We start from the raw sequence: 26,555 nt of genomic DNA on the forward strand, positions 1-26,555 counted from the left end.
GGCCTTGTAAAACAAACAAAAATAGTAATTATGATGGAGTCACTTTAAAATGCAGTGTCGAAGCTGCCATCCAAGAGGATCTGCCTCACAAGTCTTAAGCCTCAAACTTTTGGAATGTTAAAACAGGGCAAAATAACCTTTCAACTGGGCCCAAAGCAACATTGTGTCCCAAAGAACTGTTCCCAATAAGAATAAGAAAGTGGATACTATGACTAGCAGACTGATGGCTACCAGACTGAAAATTTAAAACATTGTTTAGAATTAGCATCACTATGTTAGTTTATTGCAGCAATAGAAATGCCTTCCTTCTGTAGATGTAATCGTTCTTCCCTCCCATAACCTCTCGCCTTTGCCTCCTAATTGGAAGCCTGTTTGGATTTCTGCCAGAATCAGTGATTCCTGAATAGGTGTTCTTTTTTTTTAATCTCAAATGCTTCTTGCCTTCCACTTAGAAAGGTCTTTTCTTTTTAGGTTAACAGCTTTGTGCCCTTTCTCCTTCTCCAGTCTAAAATTAACTTTTTTTTTAAGATTGTATTCATTTATTTTTAGACAGAGGGGAAGGGAGGGAGAAAGAGAGGGAGAGAAAAATCGATGTGTAATTGCCTCTCACGTGCCTAATACCGGGGAACTTGGCCTGCAACCCAGGCATGTGCCCTCACTGGGAATTGAACCAGCGATCCTCTACTTCACAGTCCTGTGCTCAATCTGCTGAGCACAGCAGCCAGGGCTAAAATTAACTCTTAACCAGTGGGCACTTCCAGTCTCTTTCCAGGTACTCAAGACCACTGAGCCATGGACCAGCTTGCCTCAGCTTCCCAACCTGGTGAGGAGCTGTGGCCATAGTGCCACTCTCTGACCCTCTGTCCTATGACCTCACACAACCAGCAAGGGCTCCCGGGATGGTGGGTGAGGAGCTGGGGCTGCTGGGCATTAGGAAAACCAGGGACTGCCTCTCAGGCAACAATGGCTTCTATTCACAAGATGTGCTTCTTGAGACACTGAAAGAACTTGGGTCTTGTAGCCAAAAGACTTAGGTTTGAATTGTGACCTTTGGCAAGTTACCTAGTGTCTCCAGGACTCTGTTTTCTTGTCTATAAAACTGAGATGATAATTGCTACCTTACAGAATCGTGATGAATAGATAACAGCTCAACTGCTTGTACAGAGTAGGCAGTCAGTAAAGGTTATCGCCCCATCCTCCCCACCTCCCACTCTCCAGACCCTTAACCTGACATCAACATCTGCTCTTCTAGGAATGGTCCTTTCACTCAAAGCCTCAAGTCTGGTAAAACTAATTGGCTCCCTGGTTTCCAAACTGGTAACACATTCCACTCCCACCCCAATCAGAGAGCGAAGTCTGAGCACAAAGGACATGTCTCAGGTCTGCATGCTCCCTCCCACAGGACTCCCCAGGGATGTAGCAGCTGCACCGGAATCAGAGAAGCCAGCCTGAAAGAACACAGAGACCATCTGACCCCGCTTAGAAAATTATAGAAAGCAAAACCAACCCGTCCACAGAGCCTCATTTTAAACCTCCAGGTGCAGGGCCAGATGGAGACACGTGACTGCTCTGAGCAGGCTAAGCCTCTGTACCCCTTCACACCTGATACTTGTCAACACCTGTCAGGTGCACACTTAAGGGTGTGTCTGAGCAGCAGGACCCCGGGTGGAGGAGGCGGCCCATCTCCCCTCACTCAGCACAGGCTACTCAGCAAGTCCAAAACCCTGCAGTCCCACTCTCCTCCAGAGGCACAAGCCACCTGCCGCCACTTCAGGGCGTCCTCACGTTTCCTCTCCCAGAGTAACACCTGCCTCTGCCCGTGTCCACCTCCTTCCCAGAGAAGGAAGGATGACCAGAACAACAGGTGATTCTTCGAGGAGAAATACGCTCGGCTCAGCCTCTACAGCACTCACTTGAACCCACTGTCTATAGAAAAGGATGGTTTGGTCTGCTCTTGGCCGAAGGGTAGGCTCGCCAGGAGGTGGGGACAGGAGTCCTGGGGTTGTCCAGCTCTGCCTATGACTGGGGGAGTATATTTAACTCTGGGGTGAGGTTGTCGGAAGGTCAGTGTCCTTATATAATAGCCATTTTCTCCCTTGGGCTGTACCAATAAAATGGAAGTTTTGATCTTCATCTGAATTCTGTCTACCATCCAAACGGTTCACATTGGTAGATGGTGGGACATGGGACTGGAGCACTCCTCATGGACCCTCTAGTCCCAGCCAGGGGTCTCACCCTCTGCCCCAGACAGCTTACCCAGTACTTCCTTCTAACCACACATAATTCTTGGAGCTCTCTTCATTGCATCCCCAGGGCTGCTGTGCCCCCGCCAAACTGGACCACTGCCCAGCTCTGCCAGGAAATGAGCCCCTTGAGAACTTCATTTGCTCCTCCTCCACCTCTAATCTCAGGTCACCTCACAAGCTGTGAGACCCTGTGGCAATCACACGACGTCTCTGATCTACAGTCTTCTATCTCATAAGGGTGACTTGTGTGAGAGCCATGAGATCACAGACATAGAGGATCTCGGAAACTGAAAAGTGCTAACTACATAATGTATACTGACGTGGCTATTTTTAGTTCTCCTTCCAGTCTCCTCCTCAGTGACTTGGGCCTGTCCTCCCACAGTGTACCCCTGGGCCTCTGTTTCGTGAGCATTCCCTTCCCCTGAAACAGAATCCCAGTGTTGAAAGAAACCTTAAGGTCACCTAAACCGATGTCTGTCCCACTCTCTAGCAGGAGTTCTCACGGGAGACCTGGTTTCTGCTCAGGAGCCCCCAGCCAGGAGACACTCCTCTCCACTCCTCCCGATCTACCCACAGACAGTCCTGGCCATGAGAAAGGGCCTCTTCCTGTCTTCCTATGGCTCCACGCACTGGCCTCGGTCTCCATCCCAGGAAAACCCAGAACAAACCTATTTCTTTTCTGCTCTGGGAGGTACTCAGAGATTTACAGTCCTGTGTGACCCTTTTAAAACTAAGCAGAAGAGAAGTCTGTCCCTGGCTCCTCCTTACTCCCGTGCCACCCAAATCACAGCAGGGACCACGGCCCTGCTTTGGATGCTCCACTGACACAGACTTGTCCTCCCTCCCCCATGTGGCCCACCACAGGGAACCCTGGACCTGTCTCCATCCTCCCTGCAACCCAGACTTCCCTCCACTATGCTCCATTCCTGCACAAAGGCCCGCATTGCTTAATGCTTTTATTTTGCAGATAGAGAAAATGAGGATCAATGTGCTAAACTCCTTCAGAGTTAGGGGCCAGCCAGGGGCTATGACGCAGATCTGTGTGACTCTGGCCAGCGCACCTACAAAGTTCTAGAGATGGGTGCTGGTGGCGTTTGCACAACGATGTGAATGCTGTACACAGATGTGCTGACAGGACAAGACCCGCGACCCCAGAGCCAGCACAGGGCCCACTCCTGGAGCACCCTCTAGCTCCTTCCATTTCCCAACCCCCCAGCCTGTGCACAGGCCCAGTGGGGACCAATCCTTAAGCATCATCGCCCACAGTCAATAGCCACATCATACGTGTGCAGTCATTATCTGGGCACTGAGTGGGGCCCACTCTACTCAAGGCCCCCCAAGAAGTCTCTGCAACTCCTCTCACTCATCTGCAGGGTGCCCCACCTCCCTCTTCTTGTGCTGGGAGTACCTTGCCATCAGATCAGACCATGTGGATCTGTGACTCTGTCTTGAGCAAGTGCCAAAGGGCAGGAAAAGAGAGTCCAGGTCTAAAACAGCATAAATGTCTGGGGCCTCGGTCACCCTACAGTGATGAGCTCATATTTCAAAATAATAGACAATAAGATCCTTGAAAGCAAAAATCAAGAACAGAAAACAGGCCACAAGGCCAGGGACAGAGAATGAGTCCATATTAGAGACTGAAATGGTGCTGCTGTCCAGACCAATCCCATCTCTGATGCCCCTGCCTTTGGGGACCTCGGACAAGTCACTTGGTCTTTCTAGCCCAGCTCAGGCACCTCCCCGAGAAAGCCTTCTCTGACAGCCGGCCCCACACTCACCCTACACCAGCCTCTTAGTTACGCCCTGTGCCCCCACAGTGCAGTGCTTTAGCTCAGCACTGACCACACAGTGTGTAACACCCTCTGTCCACAAGGCACCATCCTCCCTACAACTGTTAACTACTCAAAGGCAGGCACCTGACTTATCTCCATGCCCCCACCAGCCTTCACAGTGTGTGCTGGATGGCTGAACAACACTCTCCAAAAGTCCTCTAAGCTGTAAGATACAAACCCCTCCTGGGGAGACATCTTCTGTACTTGCTTGCCCCAGATCCAGTCCTCCTCCTTCTGGGAGCGGCTTTCTTTTGCAGACCATCCCTCTCTCATGTTTGCTCCATGTAGGTTATGGGGAGCTGACCATAAGCCCCAGCCAGCCTCCAGCAGAGGGCATTGACTCAAGCCAGAGCGATCAGAGCTTCCCATGCCCCGGCCACAGTGACTGACTGGCACATTGCCCAAGCCAGGCTAATGAGATTCAATTCTGGGGACTGCTGGGAAAGGGAGAAACCTTTCTGCTGGAATGATATAAGCCAGGGGCAGCTGTTGGTCATCCTGCCATCCCATGACAATAAAGCCAAGAGATGGAGACAGTTCTGATGACATTGTCTGAGCCTCTGGGATCCAGCTCTGCCTGAAGCCAGCACTGACCCCTGGACCTCTCAGTTATGAGCCAGTCTGAGTTTCATTTCCATCACTGTAACTTTGAAAGTCCCAATCAATCCACCCCCAGGCCCTGAGAGGCAGCCATTCCCCCTGCTCTTGTCCTGGGAGAAGCAGGCCCCACTACTAGGGACCCACTCGGCAAAGGCCTTACCTGCACCAAGAGGTTCTGCAGTCCAATGACCAAGGACAGCACTTGTGATGTTCCCAGTGGAGCTAGGACAGTGTCCTCAGGGGCTGGCGGTGGCCGGGCCCCTGAGGGCACCAGAGTCACCAGGGCAGAGGAAAAGCTTTGCTGCAGGGCTGTCCGCAGGAAGCGTAAGATAGCGGCTGAAAGCAAGAAACCCCTTACATCCGGTCCCTGCCTTCTTCCCCACCTCCACCCAGCTCTGTCGGAGGGGGAAACAATGTTGATAATAGTGGGGTGACCGCAGGCTGGTCTGGGAGGGGTGATCCACTCAGAATCCAAGGGGAAAGCTTTTCTTTTACTGCTGGAGGCCCCTGAGCCCGCACCTGAGAGCAGCGCAGCCTTTTTCTTTGGAAAGCTGAGGGCCTTCAGCACTTGGTCCAGCTCCACGGACAGTGTCTGGTGGACCTGGCAGGGCAGGGGGTGAAAGGACAGCCCCATGTTCTGGGAGCTCAGACAGAAAAGGACCTACCCCAATATCCGTTCTACCCACCCACACATCCCAGCGGCATCCAGAATGGCAGAGGAGGCCACACGTGGTCTCGCGCGCCTCACCAGCCCCGGATTCCGGAATGTGGGGAGGGAAATCAAACCCTTACCTGGAGAACCCCACTTCTCTTAAGTCTCCCCCATCCTCAAGGACTTCCTCCACCAGGGAGCCTTCCAGGGCCTCTGCTGGGGTCTGGTCCCTGCCTCAGACCACCTCCTGACTGACTGAGACCTGGAGCCAGGCAGTCCAGAACCAAAACCCTGGCTCTGGCAGTGGCCAGCTGCGCGGCCATGGGCGAGCCACCGCGTTTCCTTCCTTCAGCCAGGAAATGGGGACGACGTCGCCTGCGCTCACTGCCTCCAGAGCTACCATGAGGAACAGCTGAGGAGCAGCACTGGTGAATGTGATCCTTCAAGTCAAAGCAGTGCCCTGTGCCCTGTGCCCTGGCTGGCGTGGCTCAGTGGACTGAGAACCGGCCTGCAAACCAAAGGGTCACCCGCCCCATTTCCAGTCAGGGCACAGGCCTGGGTTGCCGGCCAGGTCCCCAGCAGGGGGCGAATGAGAGGCAACCACACATTGATGCTTCTCTCCCTCTCTTTCTCCCTCCCTTCCACTGTCTCGAAAAATAAATAAATAACATTTAAAAAAAGAAATAAACTTTAAAAACGAAGCAGTGCCCTGTGGGGTTAGTGGGGGTGGCAGGCTCAAAGCCATGAGTCTGCTCTGCATCCCTCATCTAGAACACCAGCTGCGGGAACTGCTTCTCCTCTGCTTGGGTCTCTCACACAGCGGCACAAAGCAGTGCTTCAAAAACGTCTGTAGGCTGGTGGTTCTAGCAGGAGAACCAACCTGTGTAAAGTTAGGGCTGTTCCATACTAACGCGAGATGTTAATAGAGGAAAACTGTGTGGGGGCTTCCTCTAACAACATGGGGACTCTCTGTGCTGTGCACTCAATTTTTCTGTAATCTAAAACTGTCCGGAAAACAAAGGCTATTAAGAACCAATCAATCAATCAAAAACAAGCAAACACAGGGTCGGAGATGGGAAGGAGCACAGGTGACTGGGAGAACTGAAAACACCTGGTCAGAGGACGGGCCGGAGGTGGGACGCAGAACACAAGGCCGCAGAGGGGCCAGGTAAGAGGGGCTAAGCAGCCACGTGCGGGACAAAAAGCCAAAGGAGCACAGGCAGAGGGGCAGTTCAGACAGACTGCGGCTTCGGGGACAGATGTGGAGGAGGGGAGCGGGTGGGGGCCAGGAGACTATGATTACGAAGAGGCCGCGTTAGCAGTGAGGAAGAACAACAGGCCGAAGCTCTAGGGCAGTGAGTGGGAAGGACGCAAAGTGAAGGCAGTGACGCAAGTGGCCAGGCAGGAGTTGAGGGCCAAGGCAGAGCCAAGGACTCGGGGCAGGCTTCCGCCCAGGCAGTGACGGTCAGGGATGTGGGCAGGTCCACGTGCTCCACACAGAAAAGCAGGAAAGGTTCCTGCACACCTGCAGTTCTGCTATAGCATAGATCTGCCACCTAGAGGTCACTTCATTATTTTTTAAATTTTAAAAAATAAGATTTATTTATTTATTTTAGATAGAGAGGAAGGGAGGGAGAGAAGCATCAATGTGTGGTTGCCTCTTGAATGCCCCCTAACTGGGGACCTGGCCCGCAACCCAGGTATGTGACCTGACTGGGAATCAAACCTGTGACCTTTCGGTTCACAGGTCAGCAATCAATCCACTGAGCCACACGAGCCAGGGCAAGAATTCAGGATCTTTATGCCATTCTGTGCCCCAAGGCCACAGGGGTTGGAGACTAACCTGAAGACTGCCACTGTGCTGTTGGGCAGAGAAGGAGGCGGTGAGCAACCAGGCAGAGCAGAGGAGCGTGGTCCTGGGAGAGCCTTCCTCAGCCCAGGTAAGTGCCAGCATCTTCTCTAGAAGCTCCATCAGGGATGTACTGCTCAGGAGCACTGCAGCAGCTGTAGAAGGTCCAGCAAGGCAGGGGTCACATGCGTTATACAGAATCCCAACACGGTGGTTAGTTAGCAACCCAATGGGAGCTTCACATACCCAGTGAATGAACCCAAGGATCAGCTAGAGGTTCTAAGGGTCCCGGTTACATTCCACAACCACGGGTTATCAGAACCAGAAAGGCCCTTATGACCATCTGGTCCGGCCACATCCCCCCTCTATTTTTTTTTAAGATGGGAAAGCTGAGGGCAGCAAGGGCCACATGCACTGCCCAGCACCCCTCCTCGTCACTCTTACAGCCTGGGCCCCAGCACCTCTTCTCTGACTGCCCAGTGTGGTCTGGTGAAGGCTCCAGTACAGGAAGTTGAAGGAGGGCTGCAGAATGTCCGTGTCAGTGGGGCTGCATTCCCCACACAGCTTGCTCACTGCAAAAGACGAGAGTCCCCAGACACCCTTCTCACAGATAAAGGCCCTCAGCTCATTTCAGACTTCAGTCTTGGGGACCAAGCACAAACTGGATGTCCTCAGTACTACAGCCAGTGAAAAGAAACACAGTGACGAACCTGAAGTCATCTTCACACTCTCCCCGCGAATAAGCATCTGGCAGGCAGCCCGCCGCTGCACCTGAGAGGAGACTGCACAAGCTAGGGCGGGCAAGAGGTACCCCGTAACGGTGCTCACACCAGCACGGACTCCAGGCTGGATGCAGTGCAGAGGTCGTCTAAGCCAATCTGCTACCCTTAACAGGCAGAAGACCCAGACTCCAAACTCTCCCAGCAACAGAGAGTACCTTCCCAGAGGAGCTCTGCAGCCATCCATATGAGTCCCCTGAGCTTGCCACATTCTCTCTCTCACGGCATCCCCATCTGGCTAACTCCTTAATTCCTGTTCAGCAATCAAGATTCAGGTCAAAGTCCACCTCCCGTATGAGACCTTCCTTAAGCTCTCAAGGCAAGCCCTCGTCAGAGCGGTTACTACACCGTAAAGTACAGAGAACACATCCCTTTCCTCCTGGGAACTGCCACTCCTTGCTCCCTTGTTCCTGCGACTCCAATATAAAACCTACCTAAGTTTCCATTCACCTTTTTGTCAACCACATCAAGCCTGACTTCTAATTGGCCTGTGGTCAACCAGACAATCAGGCCCACTACCCCAACCCCCAAAACAAACCACGTACCCTCACCCCTGAACTATAGTCCTCTACCACCAAAACTCTCACATAGAAGTACTCAGTGGCTATATGTCAATGTGTATTGCATTTAATGTGCGTGTTTCAGCCCATTATTCCTCCCTCTCAGAGACCCTCTGATGGCTAATTTTATCACACACAGACCCCACTCCCAGCTGAGTGTCATTCTGACCTGACAGACAGGCCAACAATGACCAGCACCAAGCTGGGCCTACAGGTCCTTTTTGACCCTGACACTGATCTTCAAATGAGGAGGTCTGAACTCCAGGCAGGAAAAGAACCATCCTCACTTGTGGCCAGAAGACCTGACAGTTCACAGATACTGAAGATGCCATTCTGTCCTATTAATTTCAACCTTTCCTCAGTAAATCTTCCTGAGGGCATCTCCTATGAAGTGGCAACTGAATTAATGAGCAATGAAAAGTCCTAATAAGGTTTGGGGTGGGGGTAGAAAGGAGACTGAGAGAACTGTGAACTGGGCCATCAGACCCTGAGTCAGCTGTGGGGCCGAGGTGAAGCACTGAACCTTTGCCAGAAAAACGATCTACATGGACAGTATCCATTGTAGGCCTACTGTGCACCAAACACTGCGTGGATTCTATATGTACAGTCAGTCCTTCTCTCAGCCCTACATCGGGAAGTAGTATTATTTTACCCACGAGGAACCTAAGGCTCACAGAGACTGGGTCACTGTCCAAGGTTATACAACTAGTGAGAACAAGTGCAGGCCTTCCCAACCCCAGTGCTTGTGCATATCACATAATTTTATATATACACCTATTTTGGGGAGTGTCTCTCAAACACTCCGAAGAACAGCAGAGAAAGATCTGAAAGGCCCCTTAGCAAGAAGCCTATGGGAACATTCATTCGCTTCTTCCAAAGGGATGAAAAGAGGGGAGAAAGGAGCACCCCCAGCCCACCCAGCCCCGGGCCCGCGAGCACTGTGCCAAACAGCTGGCACCTTGGTGAAGGAGCTTCATGGCCATGCTGTCCAGTTCTTGTCCCGACTCGTTCCTGAGCTGCACTAAAGACAGGAGGCTCAGCAGCAAAGGCAGGTTCCCCGAGGCTGTGAAGAAGAAGGGCTGGTCAGGGGCCTGATGGCTCAAGTCAGTTCAAGGTCAGACGATACCCAGCCGGCTGTAAATGGTTTGTTGGGATTTACCCCACTTCCTCCTCCTTCCTTCTCCATTGGGCACGGGGACAACTGAAATACTGAGTGCCAGTTCGGGGCTGGGTACCAAGAATTCAGTATTTCCCTTAATCCCCTTAGAACCACATGAAATGAAACAGGGACTCTTATTCCTATTTCGCAGTAAAGAAAGTTGAGGCCTAGAGAGGCTGAGTGACTTCTGCAAGGTCCCACAGCCAATAAGTGGCAGGGCCAGGACTTGAACCCAAATCTGAATTCAATGCCCACAGTCTTTCTACCACGTGTTTCGACTAAATATCGTGGCTCTCCAACACTCTTGTCAGTTGGGATGTGGTTCACGCTTCCCTGCAAAGAAAGGATTCAGCTCCTCCACACGCCCTTAAATCTATTTCCAAAGCCCACCTCCAGTCAGGACTGGACCCAGTGCCACAGCTCTCCTCCAGTTTCTAAGCACTAAATTACTTGGAAATTTATTTTAAAAATTCAACTTTCTAAAAATACGGTAAGACAAACCAATCCCAACCTTTTACGTGTCAAACACCAAGCTTCCTTGACTCCAGGGAGTCCCATTCCAGATTTGGACACTCCTTCTGGAGCTCACTGGGAGCTTCCAGCACATCACAGATCCACCCCCTGCCAGGCTCCTGCTGGCTGCTGCTGCTGCTGCTTGCCTGGCCTCCCCCACATTTCCAGCTTTCTTCTTCCCAACTGGAGGCTGCCATTCTTGTGACAGCTCTGAGCACATGCAATGTAGGGTGGGGACATGCACACATACATCAAACACACCCACCCATGCTACACACACAGAATCATTAAACACAAAAAGACTCACACTCTCTCTCACACACACACACACACACACCCCATACCAGATATGTTGAGTACCTACTCTCCAAAGAGGAAGGAGGTGAAATTTAGCTTGATCCCACACTGGCTGACTCATCAGGGCAGAGACGCCCACATCATACTGACTTTCAGGTCAAAATGTGGCCCGAGCAGCTGCAGACTGACCTTCTGATGGGGAAGCCCCATGTTCCACCAGCAGATGCTGCAGGATCAGCAGGAAGTGACCTCGGATGAGACCGCCCACTTGAACATCCTCATTCCTCCTCAAAAATGTCCTCAGGACAATCAGCACCTTGCGGGCTACGTCCACGGGGCTGGAATAGATGAGGTCCTGGGCAGGGAAGAAGAACGTCACAGCTCAAAGGGTGTCACGGTCGGTGACAGCAGACAGAGAGGTCTGGGAAAGGGCCCGGGCTGATGGTACCGCAGAACCTGGAGGAAGAAGCGTTCACTTACTCAGCACCAATTATACACCACCCTGACATTCTATAGGCCCATTCCAGGCAGGTGGAAATGGACGCTTACAGAGATGATAAGATGTGGGCAAAAGGGGGCCACATACTGAGCCTGACGAGCTCAGGGAAGGCGGGCACGACAGGCTTCCTGCAGATTCAGAGACTGAAGGTAAGCACATAAGGTGGTGGGAACATAAAAATTCCTAACTAAAGGTGAGTGACGTGGGCAGTCACATCCTAGGCCTGTAGCTTCCTTAACGAAGGGTCAATCTTTACCTTAAAAGTGAGCCTATTTATTAACTTTTTACAGCTCAGGTAGTATACTTTTGAAATGTCCGAGTCATTTCCTTTTCCAGACCCCTCAAGGCACACATACCATCTCTATGCACGTAATTGTTAACTATCCTGTACCCACCAATGTAAAAGAAGTATCTCTTCCCTTCTACTTTTTATGCAACCCCAGAGATTTCCCTCCTACCCCCCGCCCCATCTGTGTTCTCCTGCCCCCTTACTCTACCACCAATGGGCTTCATGTAACCCTCCTTTCATTCTAATGTATAAGATAAGCAGCAAAACTGCTTTTCTCTGGAGCATTTTCTCAGTCCATTGAGATCTAGCTTCCCAGCAATTGTCATCAGTTTGGCTCAAATAAACTCAACAAAATTCTCTATAGGTTTGGACATTTCTTACGTGGACAGTGTGGTGCCAGAGGTCACATAAGCCAGAACGTGGTACAGCTAGGACTTGAATGCAGGACTACTAACTCCAAGTCCAAGTTCTTTCTACTTTCCAGGATGCCTCTCTCATGTAAATGGAAGCATCAGGGTCAAGAAAAGGTTATTTCAGGACAGCAGGTCCTGAGTGTGCCTTCAGGGAAAGGAGAAGAGGGGGATGGAGATGCCACAGGGCAGGTTAGGACAGACTCGGGGCACAGGGAGAAGTGAGGATCAGGTCGGGCCCTTTCTCTGCCACGGCAATCGGCTATTTCTGCTCCAAGCTATTGTGTACAGGCCTTGGGTTCAGACAGTGGGATAGGACATTGCATTTTATTTGCTTTCACAGTTAGTTTAATGAGTACACGTTAAAGGCAAAACCAGTCAGAAGCTGCACCAGAGGCAATTCCACTGATAGCTTTTAGCACCTACCAGCTCGAACAAGACAGTTCCTTTGGACAGGCTAATGTGCAGAGCCAGTCAGGGCTGGGTGCGATGAACACAAGGTCACACGCAGGCTCCCTTTCCAGGGAGGACAGCTCCTGGCACACAGAGACATGTCTACAAGGCACCTGACCAGACAATTCCAGATGTGCTGATCACAGGATGGCACAGGGATATCTGGCCTTGGCTCTTCACAAACCTCTATGACTGCCAGAGAAACAACTATATTATCAACAGCAACCACTCAGTCAGGGCCTACTAATGTCAGGTACTATGTTCTTTAAACAACAGCTATATATGCCTTGGCTGATACGGCTCAGTGGACTGAGTGCCAGCCTGTGAACCAAAGGGTTGCTGTTTCGATTCCCAGTCAGAGTACATGCTTGGGTTGCAGGCCAGGTCCCCAGTAGGAGACATGTGAGAGGCAATCACACATTGATGTTTCTCTTCCTCTTTCTCCCTCCCTTCCTCTCTGTCTAAAAATAAATGAATAAAATCTAAAAAAAAAAACAGTAGCTATGTATGTTTGTTTATCTGTCTTCATAATAACTCTTCCAGGTAGGTTCACCCCGAGTTTTCAAGTGAGGAAATGGGCAAACCAAGTACTGTAGTTTGCTATCAAGAAGGCAGTGGCATTGTAACTATGAATTAATGAAGGACAGAGACGAGATCAGCTTCATCTTTGTCACCTTGTCGGGCTGAGAAAACATTTCTGGAAGGAGAGAATCACAGAACGGAGGGCCAGAGGGAATCTCAGTGTGTTTCCAGCAACCCTTTACTTCACAGAGTGTGAGGCTGAAGCCCAGCGGGGTGTGGTTTGCCCAAGGTCACAGGGCCCAAGGCTAAACCAGTCTCCAGGTCCTGCTCCTTCAACATCAAGTATCTGCCTGATTGCCAGAGCTGGCCCCTCAGAAACCTGAGTTAGTATATTTTAAATGCCCAAAGAAAGGGGGCTACTCAGGCTTTGGTGGCCATGGTGAATGCCAGGGGAAGGAGTGCGCCCCACTGCGTGTGTGACTGGGAAGGCTCTGGGCAGAACACAGCCCACTCCAATCTCTCCTGCCCAGAACTGTCCAGAACTCTCTGGGACTGGACCAACCAGGGTGACGTGGCCAAGCAGGGAACAAACACAGCTTCAGTGACACCATTGTTTTTCCACATCTAAACAACCTACATGAAAGACCACCCATTGATAAGAGTGGCAATTAACAGCTTGTTTTTGGTTGTTAATTACCCATATCAAAAACAGAAATTGGTACCAATGCATATTTTTAGACTCTTTTCCCCTCCTGTGGCTAGAAGCTGGGTAGAAATTGTAGGAATTACATATGTGAACAGACAACAAAGTTGTTTCTCACTTTTTTTAAACCATGGATGTTTCTAGAACCTGATTTAGTGCAAAATTCATTAACTTTAGGCTCCAGTTATCATCATGGCCCTTACTAGCTAATGACCTTGGGCAATTCAATAACCTTTTCTGAGATTAACATTGTGGTTCAGTTGGTCATATTAAGAGTGTTCCTATGTTTTTTTTTTTTTTTAGAGAGAAAGGGAGAGAAGCATCGATGTGTGAAAGATACATCGGCCAGTTGCCTCTCACACACCCCCAACTGGGGACCTGGCCCCAACCCAGGCATGTGCCCTGACTGGGAATCAGACTGGTGACCTTTTGGTTCCCAGGGCAGTGCTCAATCCACTGAGTCACTCTGGTCAGGGCCTATTTTTTTTTTAATTGATTCTAGAAAGAGGGGAATATAGGGAGAAAGAGAGGAAGAGAATCATTGATCGGCTGCCTCCTGCATGCGTTCTGACTGGGGACCAAACCCAGGCAGGACCAAACCTGCAACCCAGGCAGTTGCTCAGACTGGAAACTGACTAGTGACCTTTCAGTTTGCAGGATGATGCCCAACCAACTGAGCCACACTGGCCAGGGCCCTATGTATTCTTTCATTTATCCCCCCCATTATCTGCATTTTACATGTGAGAAAACTGAAGCTCAGAGAAGCCTTTGTCTTCCTGGAACTCTACGCAGCATCCAGCCCTGAGTACAGCTCCTTCTTATTGAGCTCTACCTGCCACAGCTCAAGGCTCCTCTCTGCCCTGCCTCCCCCCAAGAAGGAGGGGTGATGGGGATAATGTACATTCAAGGACAAGAACTGGGTGACCAAAACAAAGGTTGGGGTACCTGATCCAGCTTGCCTAGGACAGGTTTTCTCTAGGAATTTGGTTTCCTGACAAATTCAGATGCAACAGCAAACCCTGCCTGTTGCATCCGCTTGCATCTGAAACTCAACAGAACAACCATCTGGTTGCCTGGCCAAATAAATTGCAAGGGGGGGCAAAAAAAGAAATGGAGGGGAAGTCTATGGAATAAAGGATACTTAAAACACATATTCACACAGAAAAAAAAGGAAGACTAAACAATAGTATGTATACTAACCTGACAAAATGTTAAGTAAATGTAAGAAAGATACGACTATGAAAGTCAGGCTAGTCGTTTCCTAGGGGACAGATACCGGTCACCGCCGAGGGGAGCACGTGCTGGACTTCCGGAGGGGCTGCAGGTTCTGTCTCCGGACGCACGTGGCGGCTCCTGGAGCATTCCCGTCTAATAATTAAGCTGTGCAAGTGTTTGGTGTGATTTTCTATGCTTGTTGAAGGGACAAAAAAAGCCGCTTCCGGTCCCCTTTACTAGAGATAGCCATCACTTCCTTGGGTCTGTCAGGCATAATTCTCTATTCTCAGGCCTGGAGAGATTACTGAAAGCGTCCCCCACGCAGGTGTTTTAAAACTTCTGCAAATAAGACACGCCAGACAGGAGCACCAGACCCGGAACCCAAAGATAACAGCAGAACAAACTGAAGCCTGCATAATCAGCCAGAAACCTCCTAATTTACAACTAATTGCCATGACTACCTAGCTCTATCCTCTTCCCCCTTTACCACCCAATAAAAACTCACAGCCCCAACTTCTTGCTGCTGGTGTATCTTTTCACACCAGCTCCTGTCCTCTCTTAGAAAGTGAATAAAACTGCCTCTTCCTCTCTTTGGGAATTCTTTCACAGCCCACGTCACCAGCCATCCTGATACTTGTGTTATTTTTCATATTATGAAAAAAAAATTTTAATATTTTATTTACTTATTTTTAGAGAGGAGAAGGGAAGGAGAAAGAGAGGGAGAGAAGCATCAATGTGTGGTTGCCTCTCACACGCCTCCCACTGGGGACCTGGCCGGGAACCCAGGCATGTGCTCCAGACTGGGAATCGAACTGGTGACCCTTGGGTTCACAGGCCAGCTCTCCATCCACTAAGCCACACCAGCCAGGGCTCATAATAACATTTTTTTAAATAAATAGAATTTGGTTTCCTGAGATTCATTTTCTTTTTGGCTTGTTTCTTTCCTGTACTTATGTCCTTTGAATCTAGCAGCCTACAGCAGCCTTCAGTTAGGGAGGGACCTCCATCCTAGGCAGATCGGACTGAGAAGGAGAACTTGGGAGAGAAAGATAATGAACTCCATTTTAAACAGAAATGTCAAATAGATAGTTAGCTGTGTGGGTCTGGAGCCCGGAAGAAAGGTCAGGGATGGGCAGAGATACGAGTCATCAGCATATGACAGGAGGCAACCGAAGCTCTGGAAATAAATGAGACGACCCAGAAAGAACACACGGAGTGAAAAAGAGAGCCTAGGACAAAACCTTGAGGAACATAAACTTTCAAGCGCTAGCCAGAGAGAAAACTGTAAAAGAGACTAGCAAGGAGCACCAAGAGAGGTAGGAGAAAAAAATGAGAGCTGGAATTAATGAAACCAAGAGTGAAGCAACAAAAAGGAAGTGGACAACCATCAAATACTAAGAGGATATGTAAGATGGGAACCAAAAAGTCCACTATCATTAGCCACAAGCACACCAGTGCTGGTCCGGGTGAGAGTGCTCTCGAGTGGTGATGGGAGTGGAGGCCAATGGGTGGAGGAGTGAGAGATGGTAACTTCAAGAGCAGAAAACTAGTTCTAGGAGTCTGACGGTCAAGGGAGGAGGGACACAGGGGTGGAAAGGGTTGAGAGGGCAGGGCCGAGTGAGAGTCTGAGTCCAGGCGGAAGACATCCAGAGCAACCAGGAGTAAGCACAGGGGGGCTCAGACTCTCCAGCCACTCCCACAGCCCAGTGTCATAACCCGAGGTTTTTTTCTAGCCTCACCATTCCCTCCCTTCATTGATGCTTTATAAGTCTCTATAAGGTGACAGAGATGAAACAAGCACCTGTGATTTCCTCAAGAGCAAGAACTAATCAACCCTAACTGAATTATCTAATGCCTACTACCTAGTAAATACCAAACAGATGTATGATAAATGAATTCAAGGCCTCTAAAAACCTGATCCTCAGGGTTTGAGTCATTGAAAGGAACTCAAATTTCCAAGAAGTGCCTCTTAAAGGGCCTGTACGTGGACTTAACTCAGACTCACTCCCTCTGAGCTCCAGCACCGGGGTAGCAGCTTGAGAGGCACCAGTGGCATATGGGGAGTAACTGAAGTGTTTGGCATCAGGGCGAGAATGTGGCACAGCTTTATCCAGAAGAGAAAGGTGGGCAGAGATCATTGTTCCTTTTCTGAGCCCTTTCCCCACAGAGCTGCAGAGCCAGAGGTGGGACTACATCAACCTGGCTCACATGGTTTGCTCTACCCCAGGGAATCCCTGATGCTCCACCCCACCCAATTTACATCCCACCCAAGCTGTTAACAGTGGCTTTTCCACATAAACAGCTGGTCTCAGCCCAGGCTAGACATCTTCCTAAACCCTCTCAAACAAGGAGCAATCAGCCTCAGTGAGCCCTCAGGCACCATACCACTGGCCAGGTGGCCCCAGGCCCAGCACTAGCAACAGCCAGGTCCCCTTCGATACTAAACCATTCTTAGCAGAGTCGCTTTAGAGAAGACAGGGAGGTGAGAGGGAAGGGTGACCGAGATCAGCCCTTCATAGTCACATGCCCTGGGGAGTAGAGGGACACATTATCTCTCCGTGAGTGTTGGGAACCGCCCTGACTGGTATCAGAAGCTGAAACCCCCGCCTAGCTAAGGCTAAGGGAACGCCCTTGGAACTGTAAGCCAGCAAGGAGACAAAAGCTTATCTCCCTGGCAGGAATGCTGCTTCTGCTGCTTTATTCATGACTGAACCCCCAAAAGCTTGGTCGGTTAGCCAAAGACGGGTAAGATTCCCCACGGGGGGAACGACCTAAGCCAGGCACGATCACTTTGGGAGGCCCCCCCAAAAGAAGGACTTGGGGGGGCTGCAGCAAAAGGGGGTGATGGACCCTCGCTCCTCGGCTTTGACATAGCCTGAGTTCTCATCGTCTGGGAGAAAATCTCCTTATCTCTTGGTTACCTAGTTCCCTTGCTCCACCTAAGCCTGAAACAATGACAGGGTAGTACAGCTTGGTACTGAGAAGTGCGGATTTCCCGGGGTGATCAGGCCTAAGAAAGAATATGTAAATTACTGTGAAACCTTCTTTGTTTAGAATGCTCTCAGTTGAATGAGAAGGGTCTTAGGAGGAAGTTATTTTGTTCCTCAGTCTTACAGCTCTTTGACCCCAACTCAATAGACCGGCAGAGTTCTTTGTTTTCTGTAGTTCCTTACTTCCCCCGAATGAGTACTGTACTTTACCTGAATTATTATGCAGCATGAGCCCAATAAAAGCAGGTATGGACTGTAAATCGGCGCGCTCCCCACTAGGGGGGGTGGCCATTTCGTCCCTACTTCCCCACAGAAACTAGTTTGTCTCTGTGCATGTTTTTTCTCGCGTGTTTATCGTCGAGCCATCCACAGCGTTCCGTGGTCACTGCTGGCCGGTGACCCACGCGCAACACGTGAGCAGACTTCCATCAGACTTAGGACAGGGTACAAATGCATAGAACCCAGGCACCTGCCAGCCAAAAGGACTTCCTACTCACGTGGGAACAACATAAGTCCAGATGTAGGCGGAAACGGCTGCTGGTGCCTCCTGACCTCAGTAAACCAGCTCCCAGGGAGAGAGGGCCCACTATCTCTGAATGTAGAAATGAGCAAGTGGTCACCTACTAGCAAAATAAGCAGGATGCTGGGGCTGCTTCTGAGTATGTGGAACAGGGCTGCCAAGCTGGCAGGGAGGGTGGGTTGCCCAGCAGAGGGGGTATCATCCAGCTCCTCACAGCTGCTCTCTTCCCAGGAGAACCAAAGTTCCAGGACACCATGCCCGAACCTACTCATCAGCTCTGGATACGACAGGAAGAACCTGAGCAGGAGCGGGTGGTGGGTGTAGATGAGGTGCAGGTCCGGGGTGCCCTCTAGAAATTTTCTGATGGCACTGACCACAGCCTGAAGGGGAAGAAAAACGAAAAGAAAAGAAAGGAGGTAAATACGACTTGCAGAAGCCCCGCGAAGCCCCAACAAACATATAGCTACGACATGACGGAAAATGTACCGGCATCTCAGTACTCCAAGGACATCTTCACTGGCTCATCCCAATGCCCTCCTGGGAGAAGAAAACCCCACTGTGTTTACCTTATGACAGTGGTTCTCAACTGGGGGTGATTTTGCTCCCTGGGGGACATTCAGAAATAATTGGACGTTTTTCATGGTCTTCATTGGGGGAGTGCTACTGACATCTAGTGGGCGAGGACAGGGACACTGCTAAATAGCCTATGGAACAGGAGAGCCTCCCACAGGAAAGAATGATGCCACACAAAAGGTGAATGGTACCAAGGCTGAGAAACCCAGCTCCATAAACATACTTACCACAGCATTTTGTAACTGGCAGCCTATGTGTCTGCCGCTCACACTAGACTTGAGCTGCTGGAGGGCAGGGACTGTGGCCGACTAATCAGTGAGCATCTGGCAAAGGGCCTGGCACAGACACAGCACAAGGTGTGCTGAACCGTTTATTAACCCTCAAAATCCTCTCTCTTCCCACTGCACATATAAAAAAATTCCAATTCCCTACTATGTTATTCCAAGAGTTTTGTACCTTATTTTGGCTCTTTCATTTAGGTCTTTGATCCATTTTTGAGTTAATTTTTGTGTATAGTATGAGGTAGCAGTCCAGCTTCATTCTTTTGCAGGTGGATATCCAGTTGTTCCAGCACCGTTTTGTTTAAAAGACTATTCTTTCCCTACCGAATTATCTGGGTATCCTTATAAAAATCAATTGACCATAAATATATGGGTTTATTTTTGTACTCTCAGTTCTATTCCATTGCTCTAGATGTCCATCCTTATGCCAAAACCACACTATCTTTTTTAAAGATTTTGTTTATTTATTTTTTAGAGAGAGGAAGAGAGGAAGAAAAACATCAAAGTATGGTTGCCTCTCGTGTGCCCCTTACCAGAATGCCAGCCTGAAACCCAGGCATGTGCCCTAGACCTGGAATTGAATCGGCAACCCTTTGATTCGCAGGCCAGCATCAACCACTGAGCCGCACCAGCCAGGCCCAAAACCACACTATCTTGATTACTGTAGCTTTGCAGTCAATTCTGAAGTCAAAATGTGCTAGTCCTCTAACTTTGATCTTCTTTCTCAAAATTGTTTTGGCTATTTTGGGTCTCTTGCATTTTTATATGAATTTTAGGATCAGCTTATCCATATCTAAAAAAAAATAAAGGGCAATTGGGATTTTGATTGCGATTGTATTGAATCTATAGATCATTTTGGGGATACTGCCATCTGAACACTAAGTCTTCTTTTCTTTTCCATTTTTGTTGAAATATAATTGACATATAACATTGTATAAATTTATGATATACAGTGTAAGGATTTGATAAATGTATACATTGTAAAATGATTAACACAATAAGTTTAGTTAATATCTACCACCTCACATAGTTACAAAATTTTTTTCCTTGTGTTAAGAACTTTTAAGATCTACCCTCTTAGCAACTTTCAAATGTACAAAACAGTATTGTTAGCTATGCTCATTGTGTTGTACATTACATTCCCGAACTTACTTGTCTTGTAACTGGCTATTAAGTGTTCTGATTCACGAACACAAAGAATGCCTTTCTATTTATTTAGGCCTTCTTCAATTTATTTCAATGATGTTTTATAATTTTCAGAGTACAAGTCCTTGCACTTTATTAAGTTTTTTCCTATGTACATTATTTATTGATGCTATTATAAATGGAATTGTTTTCCTAATTTCGTTTTTAAGCATGCTACTAAAGATATGCCCACCTTTCCAGCTTCTTCCCACCGTCTCCCACGTCTCACCAAAGGCACACTAAACTTCCCTGAGTGTTTACAGTGGGCAGCTTCCTGATTCTGTATTTTAAATCTTGCTCTACTCTCAGCCTAAAAGTTCTCCCTTCACCCCAGTCTCCTCCGGGAAGCCTCTCCTGATACAACAATCTCCCAAGTGCTTTCATAGCTCCTGGCCAGTCCTTCAGGCTTCAGGCGAGCACCCACTGCTGTTGCCGCCTGCCTTACAGAAAACACTTTTGTCTCTCCCGGCAAACCCTTGTTCCCTGAGGGTAGAGAACATGTCTGATTCATGTCAACCCTGACAGGGCCCCACAAGGCAGCTGGCACATGGCAAGTGGTCAATCCACACTGGCTAGGTTGCTGAAATGTTGAGAAACAAATAAAAATCACGTGCTCATTTGTTTGAGTAGTGCTCAAGGCTGAGGAAATGCTGATCAAACTAGAGAGAAGTTATTAAAAAGAAAGACCTTCAGGAATGACTAGAACTTGACATCCTGAAATGTCCACCCCCCCGAGACAGCCACACTACCAGCAGATTAAAATACATCAAATATTTTTAAATCCATGAGTTCATAACAATACTAAAAAAATTCCCTCAGTCACCTTTGGAGAACTCCAGGCAACCAATTCATTTTTTTAAAACTGGTAATTAAAGGGAAAAAAATCAAACATTCCACCTATTCTAACTCTACAATTTACCATTCATAGTAAACAAACAGTTGATGAGGGAAGTTTTTGGTTTTTCTAAAGATTTTATTTATTTATTTTTAGAGAGAGGGGGAGGGAGGGAGAAAAAGAGGGAGAGAGTCATCAATGTGTGGTTGCCTCTCACGTGGTCCCCACTGGGGACCTGGCCTGCAACTCAGGCATGTGCCCTGACTGGGAATTGAACCAGCAACCCTTTGGTTTGCAGCCCATGCTCAAGTCACTGAGCTATACCAGCCAGGGCAGGGGAAGTTTATTGTTATACAAATATTCCAGTTAATAAACAAAGAGAGAATGACAGAATTAGGATATTATTATTTTGTAGTCCCCAGTGAAACAATGAATAAAGGCCATGATCACCAATGGCTGTTAATACCACAAAAAGAGAGACAATGGGACAGTGTATATCTAGGTCTATCTTGCTTAAAAACCCATTGCACTTCCACTACACCTTCCTGCTTCCATTCAAACTAAACCAGGTTTAATTAGCCCTGGTGGAGTGGCTCAGTAGGTTGGAGCATCATCCTGTACACCAAAAAGGTTGTTGGTTCGATCCCCAGGCAGGGCACATCCCTAGGTTGTGGATACAATTCCTGGTCGGGGCATGTACAGGAGGCAACCAATCAATGTTTCTCTCTCTCTCCCCTAATCTCCCTCTAAAATCAATAAATATATTCTCAGGTTGAGGATTTAAAAAAACCAGGCTTGCTTAAATCACATTGGCTCCAACAGTAACCAAAAGAGGCAAAATGAATAGTCAGTGAAGGAAGAGTATCCTCAGGCTGAGGCTGAAGGGTCCACATCTAAGGAGCAGAAGCAATCTTCAATGAAAAACGGGAGAGAGTCATTGATGAATCAGACATAGTCCTTTATCCCCAAGAGTTTATAAAGAATCTGGAAGGAGAAAACTTGTACACGTATAACCACCACCAAAAGTAACTCGAGGTGGGCCTGATTAACAATGACCTGGGTCCCAGCAACCCACTTTGTTTGATCAAGTGTTACCAGAAGGAAACTCCTCACACCTCTCTCCTGCACATTCCCGGGTCGGTACTAAGAAAAGAGCCGTGGGAGTTGGCCAATCTGAGTCGGAGTCCCGGCTCCCCCTACCGATTAACTGTGTGACCTAAAGAAAATGATTTTAACCCGTCTTGATTTACTTGTCTGTAAAAAGGAAATAATCATCTCTGCCTCCCAGGACTGTTGAGAGAATTAGTTAAATTACATAGGCTCTCTGTGTGTCAGCACCCTACCTCTCCCCCCTCTCTCCCCCATCCCCTTTCTCCATACACACAGCATCACGGTCTCCCAAGGAACCACAACATACAGAGGCGCAGGAGGAGGAAGAGTGCCTGGCGTTCGGCCCATACCTCATCTAGCGCGTTGTCTTTGTCCTGGCACACTGCGAGCAGATAGATGGATGCTCTGAAGACCAGGAGTGGAGGGTGCTCACCCTGGCCCTGCAGGGACAGGAGGAAGCTCTGCACTGCCACAAATAAGTCTGCCTCTGAGACAAACCTGTCGACCAAGGAGAGTCTGAGTGAGAAAGGCATAGATAGCTGTCCCGCCTTGCCACATCCTCCCTTAGCCATCGTCATTTTGCTCCAGCATGTCCACAGCCTAATGACACCTTGCACAAACAGCATGCCATATATACTTCCAAAACATTCTCACATGCACAACATACGTTTCTATGCTTTGTGCAAGGCTCCATGAGGGACCAGAGACTCCTCCCTCACACCTAGAAGGTGAAACATCAGCGGGCGGGGCCAGTACGGTTAAAAAGAAGAATGCCACTCCTGGGGTTAAGAAGGCCCTGCTCTGGCTGCCAGTCTACTCCTCTCTTCTCGTACTCACCTTGACACACCTGTGAGTTCAGTGGGCTAATTCCTGGGGGAGGGAGGCATCTATGCTTGTATACGCAAGGGAGATGGGGATAAGAAGGAGCTTGACTTTTCACTAGTGTCTTTTTATACCTTTACATTTTTCTACCATGATATATGTCTCACCTATCAGAGTAAGTACCAAAAAAGAAAATTTAAAAATGGATAATACTAAATGCAATGTGGTATCCTAGATTCTTCCTGGAACAGACAAGAAACAATAGAGGAAACACAGGCAAAATCTGAATAAAGTTTAATTAATAAGTATTATACCCTCACTATATGATCAAAAGATTTTCAACAAGGGTGCCAAGACCATTCAATGGAGAAAAAAACACAACATAAAAAAATTAGCCCAGTCCTGGCTGGTGTGACTCAATGGATTGAATGCTGGCCTGTGAACCAAAGAGTCACCTGTACGACTTCCAGTTCAGAGCACATGCCTGGGTTGCAGGCCAGGTGCCCAGTAGGGGGTGCACAAGAGGCAACCACACATTGGTGCTTCTCTCTCTTTCTCCCTTCCTTTCCCTTTCTGAAAATAAAAATAAATGAAATCTTTTTTAAAAAAATTAGCCCCAAATGGATCCACAAATAAATGTAAGACCTAAACTATAAAACTCTTGGAAGATAACAGAAGGCAAAAGTTTCACGACATTGGATTTAGCAACAATTTCTTGGATATGACACAAAGACATACGCAACAACAGGAAAAACAGACAAATTGAACTTTGTGAAAGTTTAGAATTTTTGTGCATCAAAAGACACTTTCAACAGAATTAAAAGGCAACCCACAGAAAGGGAGAAAATATTTGCAAATCATATACTTAATAAGGAATTAATATCTAAAATATATAGAAAACTCCTAAACCTCAAGAATAAAAAATATTAATCTGATTAAAAAATTGATAAAGGACTTGAGTAGACATTTCTCCAAAAAAAAGATACACAAATGGCCACTAAGCACATGAAAAGATGCTCAACATCACTAATCACTAGGGAAATGTAAACCCAAACTATGAAAATAACACCTTCACATCTATTAGGACGGCTACCATCAGAAAACCAGAAAATAACAAGTGTTGGCAATGATGTGAAGAAATGATCGAACCCTTGTGCACTGCTGGTGGGAACGTAAAATGGTACAGCCGCTGTGGAAAAGAGCATGGTACTTCCTCAAAAAAATTCAAAATGCTAGGTTTTACTATAGAGTGAAGAAAATGTTTTGGAACTAGATAGAGGTGGTGGTTGCAGAATAATGTGAATATACTAAATGCCACTGAATTGTTCACTTTAAAATGGTTAATTTTATGTTAGGTGAATTTTACCTCAATACCTAATTTTTTAAAACCTTAACAAAGAATAGTCCTTTGACTTTGAAGTTTTAATAAATTGTATATAATTCTCAAAACCAAAGTAAATTACTAAAATTTTTTTCTGTGCACAAACACCCTCAAGGATTACAAGGCATTCTCATCAGGATTCTAGGCCTGTCTCTCAGCACTGTGACTGCCCACGAGCCTTGACCTCCCACTCCATGATATAAATAAACCCCTCAGCAATAAAACCCATCTGTCACTTGTCTGTGTCCCCAGGGCCCAGCACCAGGCTTGAAGAAGACGCCTCCGTAAATATTTCTTAAGCTGAATTGGGTCCCAGCCCCCCCACCAGCCACCAGCCACCAGCCACCAGCCGTGGGCACGGACCTGTCCTCGTGGAGGTAGGCCAGGTAGAAGAGGAGCAGGATGCAGTACTGTCTCTGGCGAGCAGACCCCTCCACGTACTGGCAATCGGACAGGAAGGCAAGGCTTTCGGGGCTCCTGCTGCTTATCCGGGGCAGCCCGTGCTGCAGGACCTCAGACACTGCAGAGAGTTCTGGGGAGCAAGTGAGCGGGAGAAGGCCACACAGGGAACACAGGAGAGCAGGCATGAACATAGGAGTATCTACCACCTGAAGAGCACTGCGCAAGGTGGCGCGGGCACATGCAGGGTAACAGGAAATCAGAATCCCCTCTTCCTTTATGCAGCTTTCAGCCCGCCAGGAGAGACTGACGTTGACATGCGTACGTTCATTCATTCCTTCATTCATGCATTTGACAAACGTTCCCTGAGTGGCTACTCTGGGCCAGGCTGTGAGACACAGGCTCCACACCCGGGAGCTGGGAGCTGGCAGTTGGTGGGGAAAACAGGTAATAAGACAAAAAACTGCAGGCCAGGGGGTCAGTGCCGTGGGAGAGGGAGTGCCTCGTGCCTCCTGGAGTAGGAACAAGCTCAAAGAGGGAACTGTGGGGGGTGAGCAGACAACAGGCAGAGAAGGCAGGCAAGAGAACCTGGGGACGGGAACCGAGGTGTCCAGAGGCCCAGTGGCACAAGAAGACACGTCGTGTTTAATGGGGCAGCAAGGCGTTCAGTGTGACTGGACCGTCCGTGAACAGATGAGGAGTGTCAGGAATCATGGAACTGTGTGGCACGATTTGTAGCTAGACTGTGAAACCTTGATTGCCGAGTACAGAATCAGGATCTTATCCTGAGAGCAGATTCCTAACCTTCTTATGGAACTTCTATTTCATAAACGAAAGGGTATTTTAATACCAAAAGAACATGAAAGAAAAGGACCTCAGAGCTTAAAATCTCAATAAAGTCAACATTGTGGGAAATTTCCTATATGACCCCAATTTTCCACGTGTCATCACACACAGTGATGACAGACTATCGCTTCGGGCCACGGCGGAAGGCCAGGGGAGCTAAGATGTCAAGACCTGGTCTTCAGACAGACCCTTCCAGCGTGGGTAGAGACTGGGTGGAGGACGAGAGACTAAACACAGGGGCCAAGCTGGAGGTCAAACAAAAGGGCCCGTCCTGCAAGTGCGGTGGACGTGGGGCCAAGTGGAAGACGGCAACGGAGACTGCCCACAGCAACGCGGTAGCAGAGCCAGGTCAGGTTTCCGAATTCTAAGTTTAGTGCTTTTGCTACCAAAGCACACGATGAGCACTGTGATGATGATGATGAAACTAGTGTCCTTGAGCCTCACACACCCGCCTGCCCTCTCTCCTGACACTTTAAAGAAGCAGTCTGCCTGTAGCAAGGTCTGCCGCTCTCCCTGGTTCGCTGGGGTGTGACACTGCCTCTGGGCCCAGGGGACAGCTGTGTGGAGTTTCTCGTGTTCTGACAAGTAAGGCAGCTGCCGGCAGCAGTGGGGCTGGCATTGGTGGGCACGAGGAGCTGTTGTGACATGGCTCCAACGTGGCCTTAGGCGACCACCACGGCCGAAGTCGTTGTGCTATTCTCTCTGCAGGCCAGACCACACCACACAGGCAGACAGCTGCAGACCACGTAGAGAGGAGTGGCCGAGTAGTGAGAGACCTAAGAGCCAAGCCATGCTGGAAGGGATGAAAACGCTCACCTGCGCTTCTGTCTTTCTCAGCATGGTGTCTGAGAAAGACAAAAGCAAAGGAGAGTCTGGGAAGTGGCGGAGAAGACAGTCTTCACACGTGTAAAAAGAGGAAACACGAGCAGCACCAAGTCTTACCCTAAAGGAAGACGTAATATTTGTTAAATGAATAAAATAGTGGTTAAATTGTTTTATGTTACACCGAGAGAGAGGGCTAGGATAGAGGACATA

The 26,555-nt window shown here is 48.6% G+C and overlaps 1 protein-coding gene across 1 annotated transcript in view; it reads right to left on the reverse strand.

The window, feature by feature from the left end:
• Positions 1–26,555, reverse strand: part of MEI1 (meiotic double-stranded break formation protein 1) — a 58,294-nt gene that overhangs the window by 6,609 nt on the left and 25,130 nt on the right. Inside the window, exons 18-26 of the mRNA XM_045835009.1 lie at positions 24,639–24,807; positions 22,423–22,570; positions 18,193–18,468; positions 10,677–10,842; positions 9,477–9,581; positions 7,641–7,751; positions 7,174–7,334; positions 5,198–5,279; positions 4,839–5,014 (exon numbers count right to left, since the gene is read on the reverse strand). Coding sequence (XP_045690965.1) covers positions 4,839–5,014; positions 5,198–5,279; positions 7,174–7,334; positions 7,641–7,751; positions 9,477–9,581; positions 10,677–10,842; positions 18,193–18,468; positions 22,423–22,570; positions 24,639–24,807 — 1,394 coding nt within the window. The remainder of the gene's footprint in view (positions 1–4,838; positions 5,015–5,197; positions 5,280–7,173; positions 7,335–7,640; positions 7,752–9,476; positions 9,582–10,676; positions 10,843–18,192; positions 18,469–22,422; positions 22,571–24,638; positions 24,808–26,555) is intronic.

This window comes from Phyllostomus hastatus, unplaced genomic scaffold (assembly GCF_019186645.2).
Source record: "Phyllostomus hastatus isolate PE091 unplaced genomic scaffold, TTU_PhHast_1.1 phas_contig_198, whole genome shotgun sequence".
Classification (NCBI taxonomy): Eukaryota; Metazoa; Chordata; class Mammalia; order Chiroptera; family Phyllostomidae; genus Phyllostomus; species Phyllostomus hastatus.